The sequence below is a fragment of the Lepisma saccharinum genome, chromosome 14, assembly GCF_977018435.1.
Source record: "Lepisma saccharinum chromosome 14, izLepSacc3.1, whole genome shotgun sequence".
Lineage (NCBI taxonomy): Eukaryota > Metazoa > Arthropoda > Insecta > Zygentoma > Lepismatidae > Lepisma > Lepisma saccharinum.
The window spans coordinates 60452144-60468160 of NC_139242.1; the positions used below are offsets into that span (position 1 = coordinate 60452144).

At 39.0% G+C, this 16017-nt stretch overlaps 1 protein-coding gene across 1 annotated transcript; it reads left to right on the forward strand.

Annotated features, from left to right (window-relative positions):
* The first annotated feature begins 10914 nt into the window (after positions 1-10914).
* On the forward strand, positions 10915-15007 carry LOC145998938 (E3 ubiquitin-protein ligase Mdm2-like). Its single transcript, XM_083135739.1, has one exon. It carries the CDS (start codon positions 11060-11062, stop codon positions 11858-11860), a length of 801 nt encoding a protein of 266 aa, XP_082991865.1. The 5' UTR covers positions 10915-11059; the 3' UTR covers positions 11861-15007.
* Positions 15008-16017: the final 1010 nt, after the last annotated feature.

A 16017-nucleotide genomic window follows, 5' to 3' on the forward strand; every position in this document is an offset into this window, starting at 1 on the left:
ACGAGAAAAGAGAAAACGGGATAACTACAAATGTATAGATAATTTCAAGCATGAAGTGTTAAGTGGGGCCAAGGCGGGCCGCATTAACGGATGCTGGGGTCTGCATGCGGCCCGCTGGCCGCGAGTTTGACTGGCCGAAATATCAGGAGAAAAGTTGTTACGCTTCTTCCAGGAGACTCGAACCTGCGCGCGTCCCGTAGCTGGAGAGCCCAAAGCATAACGACTTAGACCGGACGGTCACGATGCAGGACAGCTGGCCCGTAGGCAGATTTTTTTGGGGGGGGGGGATGCTCATCCCTTATCAGCAGCTGCCATCTAGGGGCGAAAAAGTGAGGGAACCCCCGAAGATGATTTTTTGTTTCCTAATTTTGATTTAGCAAAGCGGAGCTCTCTCACTGCACCAAGCGCCGTCAACCCTATGCCGGTCGTTTGAGTTTCTGTAAGTCTTCTTTATGTATAGATAGGCTAATCGGGACTGGACCTACATTTATAGTGGGATTGAACTATTGGGCGTCCACCAGGTACCAAACTCGGGACCTTTTGACATTACGAGGGTCATCTTTACCATTACGCTATAGGGGAGGCAAAAATATCTGAAACTAAGAAGACATTTTGAATGGACATGTAGAATGCAGGAGGCAGGGTTCGCGCTGAAGAGGAAGAAGACGGAATTCTCCCTCCCCTTTCCTAATCTGTACATCTCTAATGTAATTCTCAACAAGCCAAGAGTCTTGTCTAGTGTTGCCCACGAGACGAGACTTTGGCCTGTCTCGTCTCGTGGAAATGCTGTGAAATGCTGTCTCGTCTCGAAAATATTCGTTTTCCGGACACATGATCAATCTCGTCTCGTCTCGAATTTTTAAAAGCCTGTCCCGTCTCGTCCCGTGGGCAATACCAGCTCTTGTCCTTCTACATATTATGTCATTTTTGTTATTGTTATGGAGAATTCAAATTAATAATTTGTCTTTAAATCTCAAGTTACCAAGTCAGCCAAAATTATGTTTTTATACTAAATTTTAGATTAATTGAAGATTTGCAAAGAAACAGTAGACCTTTTCATGATCCTTCCACTCCAAAAACAAATGTTTTGTAAGAGTCACATCAAGTTTATGCTTGGAAATAGTGAAGTTCTAGGAACCACACACACATATATGTAAGCAACAACGATAGTAGGCTATTGTAATTTGGAGAGGATATGATTTGTGAGCGGAACAAGCATGGGAATTTAACGAAGTTCCTTTGCGAATCATCAATGTGTGTGTACACGTATTTCCTATCTGCACCGTTGACTCACAAAGTACGACATGTGAGGTAAAACTATCGAAATGTAAAAAGAGGAAGCGCTACCACCCTCCCCGCCTTTTCTACATTTTATTCAAATCGAACACCAGGCACGTATCGAGATATATATTTCGGAGGGGCGTCCTAACGTAATGTCTCAAAATAATAATATTAATAATGTTAAATTAAAATAAGTATAATTATATTAAATTAACCCTTTAAGTACCACACCTTTTCTTTTGATTTTATTGACTGAAATTCTGATTGGATATGATAAGGGGGCAGGCGCGGAGCGTCCATGTAAGCCATGTAAGCCGGGCTTACAGTTTAATACATCCAGTAAAATGTATGTAATTATGTGGCAAAATTCGTAAACAAGTTAAAAGTTCAACTTGGGTCGACACCAGTGTTCAAGATCCTGTTTGTTAGATTGCAACACTTCAGCACTAGGCGGCACAGCACATGGGAACTCCCGCCTTTTGCCTGTGGGAAGCTGTAAGCCTTCTGAATTTTGCCTTACAAGTTGCTGACCGCGAGCGAGCAGTGCCTACCCTCCTTCTCTCTGCCAACCCTATCTGCTTGGAGAAGAGCGGGCCAGAACCCTAGGTCTGTAAACCTTCGGTCAGAGGCTTACAGCAGCGTTGCAAACCTCATGTTTAGATAAAGTGTTGTTCAGGGACGTCCGCAGTATTTCTTTCCACCAGTATTTTTTCCAGGGGGTGGGGGTAAACTAGGCATTTTCCCCCTTAATAGAGTTGCCTCCTCAAAAGATACTAATTCAATTTGAAGTTTAACATTTTTCTGCAATGCCCTTACAATAATTAACATAATTTGCTGTGACTGAAATGAAATTATATGTGTGAAATATATAATTTTATGGTTGACATTCATTTTCCAGGAACGGCCTCCCCTCCTTACCCTTACCGAACATCGATGGTGTCTTTATACTCTGAAATTATGCTACATGCTACTATATTGTTCTAGGCTCTATATATTATTAATATTAATTTATAAAGAAAACAATAATTTATTATTTTCCTAAGACTAGTTTCAAGTTCAATTTATGCATCTACTTTAGAGTTTTAAAATTGCATTATTAATTAGCTACATACTATAGTTAAGTAAAATATGGAATTTCTTCCGTATAATATAAATTAGAATGGTTCAACCAACGGGATGGGTTCGACGTTAACGTGAAAAGATTGAGAAAATTCAACCCCCACGAACAGCGGCCCTCTTGTTTTATTATATCTCCGACTGTCCAACGACTTCTTAAACTTGTGCGAGATTTAGCACCATTATGCTTGGGTGGCATCACTGGCTAACCGTGAATACGGTCCAGCGAGACACCGATTGCCCCGCAAGAGGAGGGAGCCACAGCGTTGTCGGGTTTTAGCCAGGAAACAGTGGAAACTGGCCAGATGTGCATTCTGTAGTAAGGCGATCTTGATATTGCTGGCGCGTTAGCAACTCACATTGTTCAAGACCACACTTGACAAAGACCAATAAGCACATCCCTCTGAAGGAAAGATCAGAAAGCTAGCAACCACCGCGCCACCTCCCCTCCTCACTTCAAGAACTGTATGCAGTGCACTCAGTCAAAGAGTAGCAGACGACTTTCTAAGTCTCTATCGTATCTGCAGCATCTGGCAACTATGTATGAAGAGGTGGTTGCAAAGGAAATTTGAGACGGTTGTGTTTCAAGGAGGTTTTTTTTTTACAGGAAAAGGGAATTTTGAAGCAAAGAAATTAACAGGAATGGGAAAAAGAGAAACACCTAAAATGAGCAAAAACGAGAAAATGATAAAATATAATAATATATACATTAATGTGCTTAACGCTTGTTTTTGCTTGTAGGATTAGTATATACATAGGAAATCTTAAGATCTCCGTTTTTAATTTGAACTCTGCTTGTAGTAATTGAGCTAAATAGTGCAAAAAGTTGTTTTTTTAAGTTAAATGTTTGATGAAAACTTAAGATTGAACCAGTTTTACAAATTATCATATCAAATTTGAACGAAATATCATTCATTAATTACATAGTCCGTAATTTAAACACTCTCCGAAAATGCACGGAAAGCTTATTTATGGTCTGTCTCTCTTTTACACTCCCCTTAGAAATATCTCCTTTGATAGAAATTTCTGGATAAACTTCTACAATTAGTGAGCATTTATTTTATATTTTATTTTTGAATTTATTTTTTCTTCCTCTCTTTACGAATTATAGGGAATTTTAAGGCCAGAGAGGGAATTTATTTATTTCCAAAAGGGATATTTCACTCTGACTCCGGAATATCACTGCTTTGGGCAGTGGCTGCTTTTGGGTTTGGTTTGTTTCCCCTTTCTTGTTGTGTGCATCGTTAACTTCTCGTGTTTTTTTTTCTTTTCTTTTTTTGCGAATTCCATCTATTGAAAAGTGGGCGGTGTGGTGCAGTTGTCCCTGTACTGTGGTGTGATACGAAGTGCATTATGGAAGAAAACGAGTGTGATTGTGTGGTGGAGAACTTGTTGAAGACGCCGTTTTCCAGCAAGGATTTTGCTGCAAAGAAGAAACTTGTGGATGTAGGTAGGTCCACTCCTTCTCTAGCAGGCATGGTAACGGAAACAAAAAATAAAGTGCGCCGGTTTTGTGACTCATGGTACGAAGCTGATACTTGGTTATGTGGTTGTAAAAAGTATTCAGCACTTTTCTGTTGGCCCTGCCTTCTCTTTTCAACAGAAAAAACTGCTTGGACAACAAAAGGTGTCGGCGACGCTAATAATTATCATTTATTAAAGAAAAGACATGAGATCTCCGTAGCACACGTAAATTCAAAGATTGCGTTGTTGAAATTTGGAACTACGTGAATTGAAGATTGTTTAAACCTTGCCTTCAAATTAAACCGAGAGAAACACAACGAAAAAGTCAAAGCAAATAGATACATCGTTGGTTGTTTAATCGACACTGCTTGTTTTTTGGCGGAACAAGAGCTCCCTTTCAGAGGTCATTTGGAGGGTTCAGATTCAAACAATAGAGGTAATTACGTAGAAATGCTTCATTATAGGGCAAGCTATGATGAAAAACTACGTCATCATTTGGAATCATCTACAGTTTTTGCTGGCACTTCTCACGATATCCAAAATGAGTTGATTGATGCAATTGCAACTTTGATGATGAACAAAATAAAAAGTGAAGTGAAAGAAGCATTATTTGTGTCTGTCATCGAAGATGAAACAGTAGACGCCTCTCAGAAATCTCAACTTTCATCGGTGCTACGTTATGTAACTTCAAATGGTAACGTAGAGGAGCGGTTCATAGGTTTTAAGGATGTCAGTGGGGATCGCACGGCTGCTGCCCTGGCAGGCCATGTTTTTGGTGTAATAAATGACTTCCAGTGTGGCGAGAAATTAGTCGCTCAAACCTATGATGCAGCAGCTGTCATGGCTGGAGAACACAATGGTTTGCAAAAGTTGATAAGAGACAGGTATAAGACAGCGCTGTTTGTCCATTGCTATGCTCACAAGTTAAACTTAGTTCTCAAACAAAGAATGTAAAGTATTTTTTGAAACTTTGTCGGCTTTTGCAGCATTCTTTTCTAAATCTTCAAAGAGGAAAGCAGCGCTGGACAAAATGGTAAGCAGACGTCTGCCACCAGTTGCTCCTACTCGATGGCTCTACGCAGAGAGATTGGTTGAAGTTGTTTCCCAGTTGAAAACAGATCTAATTAATTTCTTTGAATCAGTGATACAGAACCAAGAGCAGTGGGATGGAGAAACGCGTCTCTCTTCTCGTGGATATTTTGCTACTCTCCATGATTTTGATTTCAATTTTATGTTAATTGTATTTTCGGCCATTCTTCCACCAGCTAAAATACTTTTCGAAATTTTGCAAACCAGAGTGAATGACATCGGCTACTGTACTCGAAAAGTAGAAGAATATCAAAGTTTCTTGAGTACTAAGAGGGAAGATTTTGAAAAAGTGTGGTCCGAAAGCGACAGTGCCAGGTTGGGAGAAGAACACTTAAAGGTGCCAAGCAAAAGACAGAGAATTGTTCTCATCAGTAATGAGAGGAAATCTTCTTATCGAAGACTTTACTATGAAATTATTGACACAATGAAAGTCCAATTAGCCAACAGATTCTCCGATATCCAGAAACTAGAATTGCTCTCCTTGCTAGATTTTGATAATTTTCAAAATTATTCTCTGAAATTTCCAATAAATGCTTACGAATCATTATTGAAATCATATGGACGATATTTTGATCCTCTAATTTTGAAAACCGAACTTACTGCTATTTATTCGTCGCAGGAGTTTTTGAAACCTTCAGTGTTAGACCTCCATAAATATTTAATTTCAACAAACCTGTGCAATGCTCTTCCGGAAACAACAAAGCTTTCTGCCTTAATTTTAACCATACCTGCAACTAGTGCATCTGTTGAAAGAACATTCTCTGCCTTGAAGAGGATACACACCTACCTGCGCAGCACACAGACCCAGGAGAGACTTACTAAGCTATCGCTGATGGCAATAGAGAGAACTCTCTTGAAGGATTTAAAGAAGAGCCCTACCTTCCATGATGCTGTAATTGACATCTTTGCCGAAAAAAATCGCCGCCTGGATTTGAACTACAAGTTGTAATGGAACAGTAGCATGTAAGAGGTATGTTTATTTTAAAATTCATTTAGATAAGAGGTTCTGAATCGAACTATTTTCGTTCTATATTTTATCTAACTTTGCGTTTTTTTTATTGTTAGGTTACTCATAGTGATAGGAATAAGACTGACGTAATTATTAGTTCTCCTCTCAATGTATTCGATACCTGGTGGAGGCATATAGTGGTTCGGATCCCACTTTAAACTGTAGGTCCAATCCCGATTAGCCTTAATGTGCATAAAGTTGACTTAAGACACCAAATCAACCAACCATTCCTCTCAATGTAGAAGAACGCAGCCTAGCAATGAAAACACCACGCTCATGGATGTTTCCAGAACTTTTAATCTGGTGTAGTGTCACTTTGTTTTTAAGGGGTGTAAGGTTAAATTTAGTGCAAAAATTAGGCTTTTCTGAACAATTCTAGGGAACTGAAAATAATGGAAAGGGGGGGGGGGTCAATATGCCATCCCCAAAATAAGCACAACGGGAAATAGCCTTCATCATGCTAGGCTTACACTGTTGGAAAGCTCACGCTCCGCCACTGTAAGGGGGTTGTTTTAAAGTGATCCACGCAGCAATAAAAAAATTACCTGTTACCAGTTTCATATAAATAACTGTCCTAAAAATAGGACGCTGGTACGAAAGGGTATCATAGTCATCATATGCACCTTTCTGACAGAACCTAAGATGATATAAGAAGTTTCAAAGCTTGGTTAAAAGTTGTATTACTACTTCTCTGTTTATTGATTATTACATTTGATACACAAGATACAAATACATTTTCAAATAATAAGAAAAGGAAACAATACATATATGGAACTCTGGTTGCTTATTGTGTGTGGTAAGGTGTGAAACAATCTTTGCACAATGTTACCTGACATTCTCACAAAATGTTAAGGGTTTAGATTTGCAGTTCAGTCGTTGGCACCTTATTTGTTTATCTCTTCGCGCAACATAATGTCCAATGCCTTCATACGTCACATCTTGAAAAGTGGATTGTAATGATTTTTTCGTGGGTTTTCCAAATGCAGATGGACGTCCTTATCCTGCCTTCAAATATGGCAAAGCAATTGATCTTCTGTATTCCAGCAAGTCCATTCCTGATTGTGATACCATTCTGTACACAATCCACGCATTTACAACTGCCATGTCAAGCATTCTTGTAAACAGACACCAATACCATTTCTTACCTCGAACAGAAGCATTGGATTTGCTTACGAGCCAGTCGTGGTGGTCAACGCCACCCATGTATTTATTACAATATGTGCCTGAGAGATGGAAATTTTCGCTCTAGATGTTCTGCTCCATCGTGAAGTTTGACACAATGGCTCAATAGTATCAAAGTTGGTACCGATTGCAACACATTTATTATCGTTCCACTTGACAAATAGTATCTCTCCTTCCGCATCAAAATAGTAGTCAAATGTGCCCCTTGCATCTTTACTCAATTCTTTTGAATCCTTCAAGGGACACTTACTAAGGCGATTCTGTCTCAACGTGCCTGTAGCTCTAATGCCTTTGTCTTGCAAGTGCACAAGTAAGTCTCTGCTGGTAAATAAATTATCAAAAAATACCCAGTAGCTGTTTGGCTCTTGAATTGGTTCCAACATATTGAGCACAACACGGGAACCCAAAACTAAGTCTTCTCTTTCATTGTGTGCTATGTCTTTGCCACAATATAGATCAAAATTAAAGCAGTATCCACTTTCACCACACAAAGCCCACATCTTATATCCAAATCGAATTGGTTTTCCCTAGGTGTAGGGATTTCTTCAGGTTCTTCCACATTCAAAGACGAAGACTTCATTTGGTACAATTTGCAAAAGTAACTCACCAGGAACATCTGAAACTTCTACATCATTTATTTGATCATCTTCAAAAATATCTTCATCGCTGATGATGTCATTATCAAGAGGCAGAACCACCACTCAGTTCTGCAGAGTTGTCAGCTACGGCTGGCTCAAGGAGAATATCCTTTATTTCACTTGCTGTAAGCCCCTTTCTAAACATGTCGACAAAGGTAAGATGATGGATACTGGACACTGCAACATGCAAGCCGTTACCTCCTGACACGCAAAAATCACAATGGCTTTGCATACGCAGCTATTCGTTTATCTTCTCTTGCAACGAATCTACAGACATTTGTGAGGAAAAAGATGATATTGATACCTTTAAGTTCCAGCGTCCTATAAATAGGACAGCAAACTTCATTACCATTCCACAAAGATAAAAACCTCATGGGTTTGAGATATTCTTCATACAAATCGTATGGAGACCCTTTCAAAGTTATGTATAGCATTTTTACACGCCTACTGCATATTGTTTGCAAACTAGATGAATGAAACTGATAGCATGACATAGTACTAAATATTGCTTTAATTAACTGTACTTTTACTTATGCTGTTCTCAACCCAAATTGTTATATTTATATATGAACATAGTTATTAATATGCTTTATTGAATAATAAAACAATTGCTTGTTCATAAACTTAGTTTTACATTTAATAAAAATTAAGAAATCAACTGTCCTATTTATAGGACGCTGGTACATAATGGGTTAATTAATATATTTTTATTACATTAATAGATAAGAAGGCGATATAACAACAGTGATACAGTATAACATCACGTATTCATTATCTAGCTTACGTGTAGTTAACGTCGGCAAAATTTGTAAATAAATAGAAACTGCCCTGGCAAGGAAATTAATGCCAAATAGGGCCTCCCCGATGGCGCAGTGGTAGCGTCGTCGCCTTGTAATCAAGGGGTCCCGGGTTCGATACCCGGTGGAGGCACATAGTGGTTCGGATTCCACTTTAAACTGTAGGTCCAGTCCCAATTAGCCTTACTGTGCATAAAGTGGACTTAAAACACCAAAACAACAACAACAACAACAATGCCAAATAGATAAAGAATATAATATTTATTGAGTATGAAAAAATGATGTTAGATTCAGTTGACGAAAGTAAAATTCCTGGTAATATTTTGCATGTTTTTATAAGTAGTAATAATTCTTGCATAAATCTTCTTTGGTACTGTCATTCAAAGTCGTATTGCTTTCCAATATTTTTGCGGAAATAAACAAATTGCGATTAGACAACAACCTTATTTTCATTACTTAATTGAAGTTATTTTATGATCTCATTATTTAATTTTTGTACTTGGTAAGTCTTTCGGGGGGAGGTTGGGACTCCTGGATCCCCCTGAATACGTCCTCCGCGGTAGGGATCGAGATAAAGTTACTGTGTCACTGGTTCCAATTGACGGTAAATATGCTCTGCTTCTCCACACTCAAAGATACACAAACTCATGGTCTTCCTGCTTTCTTGGTTTCTTGTCTGGGAAAGAGGCAATAAATCAAGCTGTGACAGCTACGGGACCTTCTGACGAGGGGACGGAACCCAGCTGTGCAGAGGATTCAAACACCCGTGCGAATTAGCCCTCCCCGTCACCCTGGGGCAATTTTCGAACAGAGACATCTAGTGGCCAAGTGGCGAACTATGATGAATGAAATTCGGCTGAAGCGGCCGTATCTTTCGCCGTCGATAATACATGACATTTTTAAACAATCATTTTGGGCTGTGCAAGTGACTTTTGAAAGAAAAGCCCTCCCTAGCTTAGTCATAAAAGGATTGAGCATTACGTTAGTATGCATCATAATGGCCATTTTCGTTGGTGCTACCCACAAATCCTATAACCATTCTGTGCTTATTTACGTATTTCCTTATGGGAAATTGAAAAAAAAAATGGAATTTGTGCACATTTAACGAACTGAAATTGCATAAATGTGTCATGTACTCAAAGTTTCATAAACTAAGTTCACATCCACTGCGTGTTTTCCGGCAAATTTTGTCCTAAAACGTTATATTCAACAAAATGCAAAAAAGCCTATGTTAAATTTAAGCGCTTTCCACGGCGACCTTCGCCAAACTCCACCTCCCTCTTAACACCACAAATAATTCATTTGTCTGTGATTCTGTGATTTCACCCACTTCTCTTTCTTCTCGCACAACGCTGGCGAGAACTTCCGTTCTGACGTCATCGTAGAATACTTTCATTTCTACGCTAAATACCTAAGTTGTTGGGTTAGGCTTGTTAAGTTTGGTTTTGTTAGCAAAAAGGCAAATTTCAGCCGTCTGTACCATGCGAGAAATTTACCAGCAAAAATATTAGTTTGCTGTGTATTTTTAGGCCGAGTCTGCTGCCACGCACCTGTCAGCAGTAAGAATAAGCTTAAAATTTGCTCCTGCCACGTAATTCGTCTGCTAAGAGGATTTTACAAATCTTAAGAACAGATTGAGACGAGAGAAATGCAAGTTTATGATTAGTGGGAATGAATGTACAGGTAATTTAGACCCTTTTTCTTTAGAAAGCATTTAGCGATATTATTTTAATGCTAACAAAACCTAACCTAACTACGAGAGCATTTAGGTTTATATTAGAAGAATGCTAAGAAACATAATCTTAAAGAAAATTTGTGAAAGTAATCGCTACAACTTCACAGTATGTGTTACAGACGTAATCGCATGCATAGCATGATGAAATCACGATGAGACAAAGACCGAGTCTGCTGCCACGCGCATCATTTTTGAGGTTCCAGCAGAAAAAGAACGTGGCAGCAGACACTGCCGTATTTTTATGCTATGGGAACCAAACCAAACAGATCTGTAAGAACACAAAGTTGGTCTAGTGATGTGCTCTTGTAGTTGGCAATATTGACAGACATGCACGAACCTGCACGGGTCTCCCTTATCGCACAACGCATCTTCAACTTTGCGTTCTGACGTCACCAGAGGCAACTCGTATTCTTAGGCTATATGCCCAAGTTGTTAGATTAAGATTGCTAGGCTTAGTTCTATTAGCAAAAAAATAAATTTTCAGTGTATTTTTGCTAATAGAACCAGACCTAACCTAACAACGTAAGTCTTCCTCATCTGACGTCAGAACACAAGATTGATCTAGTGTTGTGTGATAAGGGAGACCCAACATTCACACAGGTCACAGATTATCAAAGTTAATTTCCGTACCCGTTCTTCTTTGCAAGCTGTGACCTGTACCTCAGCAAAAGCCAGTAACAGATCATACAAACATACAAATTGTGTCTTGTGGTGTCCTGAAGAAGTGAGTGTACTTTACGTATATACAATGGAGGTAGCAGGCACATCGAGTAATCTAGGTTTGGAAAAAATGTGGCGTTGGTGGACGTTGGAATTCCCAAGGCCGCCTTCCCCTAATTTCAGTAGTGCATCCGAATATTCAAGTGTACATGCGAAAGAGACTGATAGTGTTAAGGATACCTCAGATACTACATTGACGTCGGATTGTAGTAATGCTAGTAATAGTGATATGGTTGAGTTCGAAATAGGTTCTGGGTCGGACGAGCGCCCCTTTAGTGACGATTCGTCCTCTGGTGGATCTGATGTGACCGTTGAAATTTACATTCGCCCTGTTATCGATGAAAAGGACGTATCTGATTGTTGGGCAGACATATCAGATGCATCTACTTCGTCCGATCCAGAATTGACTACGGGAGACCTTTGGACTTGTTTGAGGTGCAAGTGTGTCAACAAACCTTTACCTCGGTTTTGCCGAAAATGCTTTCAAGTTCGAAAAAATTGGTTCCCATCTCGCCCAAAAAGGCGTAGAAAAAATAAATCTAAAGTAGACAAGATTCAATTGTCAGATGACTTGCAGCACGAACACATTTACGACAGTGGAATTAGTAGCCAGTCATCAGCTGCTTCACAGTCTTCTAATGTGTCTAACGAAGAAAGGATTAATGAGGGTTGTGATTTGTGTGGTGTAAAAGATAAGAATGCTGTTTTTATTCATGGGAAAACAGCCCATCAGACAATGTGCTACAAGTGTTCAAGTAAGGTTAGGCGGACTAAAGGACGCTGCCCTGTTTGTGAAAGGAAAGTTGAAAGAGTTGCTAGAGTATTTTAGTGTAACTGCCGTTGGTTTATTTTCACAATTTTATTTTGGCCGAAATACAAATGTAATTTGATCATGATTAAAATCGACACACATCTAGAAATGAATATACATGTCCATTTCAGTCGTACTAAACATAAAGATAATTGAAGATGCAGAATAGAGTTGTTATTCATTGATTGGTAACATTATCGTATGAGAGAAACAGATTCCTTCAAATTTACAGGAGAAAGTACTTACGGAAATCATTTTCTTTAGCGTTGTGGAAGTTCCTGATTGTAGATTTGATCCATTTGAATGTGAATGCATGTTGTTTTCTGCAAAATTCTCTGTCCGACACGCTGTTTCTGCTCCCGCCATTTGCTTTCTGCACGAGAGTGCAATGTACCGTGGGTTAAGATGATGCAACCCCATAGCCAGTGTTTCAGTCTCACCGTGTTTTCACTAGAACAACGTGTCGAGTATTTTTAATGTTTTTTTTTAACTATGCTTGCCTAACCTAACCTTACGGAAAATGGTTTTTGGGGCTAACGTGAATGGTTTTTGGGGCTAACGTCAATGGTTTGCGACGTATTAGCATAATTTCAAATCCAGTCACGAAAGTAGATATTTTCCGGTGAACGAGGTTGCAACACTGCATAAATCGACAAAACACACTCAGAACGCCCCCTAAACCAGTGCGCTATCACGGCCATAATGTGTTACAGATTCGAAACAACAAGTAACAGTAAGTACTCGTAAATAGAAGAAATAGATATTATCTTAGGTAGAAATGCATTATTTCACCTTAAGAAATGTTCCGCATTCGAAAATAACATGTTAGCAATGTAAAGAAGTCCGAAATATATGATTCGTAGGTGTTTCCCTCATACGATAATAGTACCCATTGATTTGTTTATTTTGTGAATTTCTTGCATGTGATATTCACTTTCTCATCGTACTTATATTTGGTAGTGCTTTAAGGGTAGGATACTGGCAATGGGTTCCATTGTGCATTGGTTTTCACAAGTTGTTGAGAAGGATAAGAAAAGCATCAGTATTCGGAAATTGGCTAGACTACTTTACATCCTTGTTGCCTTTTGGTGGTAACCGATGGGAGTTAATAACACTGCAGGATCGTCTTTGTGTCCGCGTTGTGAATGCGTGTGCTTTGCTCGTTTGTGTTCTGCGTGGTGATTGGTTCTTTGCGTTCATGTTAGCTCCAAAAACCATGCATGGGTAGCCCCACGAACCATTCACGGGGAAGAGGTATGCCTACGAGGTTAGGTTAGGTTCCATTAGCACTCATTTCACCCCTAAATATGTGCTTCATCATTGAAAAAATTCCTCAGTACGTTCAATTACGCATATCCGGACAACACCGGTTTTTATCGATTTCCTCCTCCCAAGTAATTTTTCCTCGCTTTGGAATTTACGTTGTTGAATTCCTTATACAATAAGCTTTCCAACGATATAGGACACGTATTCCTTAGGAAAAGGACGTAAAGTAGATTCTTACCCGGAAATTTTACCGAAATGATTTATTTATATGCATGCAGGAGAAGGGGGTAATGTGATCCCAAACATGACCCTGATCCAATATCATAAATTGAGGAACAATAACAAAAATAATTATTCTATAAGATGCTACATTAAACATATTAAAATATTGTTTAATTTTGCGTAACTGTCTGTATCTATGGCAGTATGTGGTGTGAATTTTCGTGATAGGCAATGGATGGGTCAATTTTTCATTTCGGCTAATTACTTACATTTTCAAATGTAATATGTGGGGTGAGGATTAATGTGGAGCCAAAATTACTAAAATTTGGACGTTGGTGTAAACTTTTAGGAGGGTATTGAAGAAATTTGGAGGGGGGGTTGTTGGTTGTGTGAGGGTGTACACACAGGAGGGGGCTGGAATTGTGAATGGGCCTCTTGCTCCCCCTACAATTTGTATTTTTTCATATTTTCCTCCATCTAGCCTTCTTTTTTAGGAATACTGTGCCAAAAGAGGGGTTATAACCCCTGCCAATCCCCCTTTTGTACGTCAAGCAAAAGACTGATTTTCGGAATGTTCATGTTTTATAATTAACATTGCTACTACGTAACCACACAATACGTAACATCTTTGCCTTGTAATGAAGGGGCCCCGGATTCAATACTCGGTCGAGTGGTTCGGATTCCACTCGAGTCCCAATTAGCCTTTCGGTGCATAAAGTGGACTTAAACAAATTCAATCATAATATTGTCATTTTACTTACTGAGAAACTTTTAATTGCTTAATGAAAACTTTCCCATTTTACTTACTTGTTTTGGTTATGCATAGTTTACGACACGGGCTCTCCATGATTCACCACCTCCAACTTTTAAGTACAAGTTCTTTAACTGAATGGTTTGCAAAGATGATCCCTAATCGAGTCCTTCCATGCACCACTCCAAATCGATGGGTCGTCTTATTTGTCAGCCATGGTGGTTGGTTATTTTCAATGTAGACCATACTTTAACACAAGATGGCAAAAACACCACACAAAACAACAGAATAACAGAGGACGATGGCCACAGTACAGAAAATACATATCCTCATTGCAGCTCCCATGCTTCCAAATACACCCTCTTTATCACCCTGTTTGCAGTGTTGCATACCCTCTATATTTCGAAGTTACCGGCCACATGACGGATATGCCCAAGTTTGGGCTGGTGATTTTATTTGTTATAAATACCATACGAACGGTACTCGTAGACTAACTTTATAACCTAATTTTTCATTACTGTTAACTTTCATACATGAATAATCATGCCATGTTAGGTGGTGTTACGGATGCATAGAAATTTCTGGAAGTTGGCAACACTTGTAGCCAGTGTGGACGATGTGTTTCCAACACCCTTGCAAAAGATGAAGCGAGCCGAGGATCGCTTGCGGTTGACCTTTTTTTTTTCATGAAAGAGAAGGGACAGTGACCATGCAAGAACTGCGTAAGTCACTCAAGAAGTGGGGAAAAAGGCAAGCAGTCCTCTTCCATCTAACGTGGATCAGCTGTGCCGTGTTGCCGAGCGTCAAGAAAGGTGCAGCTGCTTTATGTTTGCAACCAATACGACAGGAAATAGGGGAATTCAAAAGTCTGTCCATGTAAATATGTTAGTAGATAAATGCCTTTGCAAGGTGTATAAAGGCATTAAAAAATAAACTTAAGATATCAAAATGTTTTTTTGTTTTTTTTTAAATGCAAGCGGCGCTTGCTCCGCCTTCCTTTACCTCACGCTTCTGATTTGTGGTAGTCATTTTAATTGATGAAAATTAATTCTATGTTCACCCAAACATTTTTTGAGATGCTACAGAAGTGATAGAAAAGCCATGGACATTGCAGGATTTTTACAGGAAGGGGCAAGCAAGGTTCCTGCAATGACCCTTTACTGATATTGTTTAGAATTGTCATTCCCTTATGATAATTACTCTGACAAATGAAATTACATGTATAAGATATATCATTTATATCATTTTAGTCTGACATTTTCTGTTGAAGGGAGGGAAGTATGAATCTAGTTTGGTAGTCATCACGTTTTGTTTCATTTCCTCAATAGCAAACACCAAACAAAAAATATTTACCTAAGGATATGTGTATACCGGTACCAGTTTCATAGATCGGAGACACATTAAAATTGGATATTCTGTGTTTCGCATGGTTCGTACTTATCAATTGTGTATTGCGGAACATAGTTTAAGGTGCCATTATGCTTTTTACTCGAAAACAACCTTCTTCACCGAAAAAATACCTACTACCTTGTTCGGCAAGTGTGCAAATTGTACATTATGCACGAGTAGCTGACTGATAGCCCCACGAACCATTCCGATAAGGTTAGGTTAGGCAAGCATAGTTAAAAAAAAAGGGGGGGGGCTTCGAAACACTGACATGATTTTCCGGTCAAATAGATAGCCGATGAAAGAAAATACCTCGACTAACGTTGGAAACCTTAGAGAAATTCATTTCCGTAAGTAGTTTCTTCTGTAAAAATGAAGAAATGTGTCTCCGATGTATGAAACTGTTACCGTATACCTAATTGGTGCTTCTCGGAACTTGAACCACGGAAATGCATTGGGTATACAGATTGTGGTATTTTCATTATACAAACCTGGTAAAGCAGGGAGTTTTCCTTTCGTGGCACATATTTCAGCAAAAATTAAATTCCTA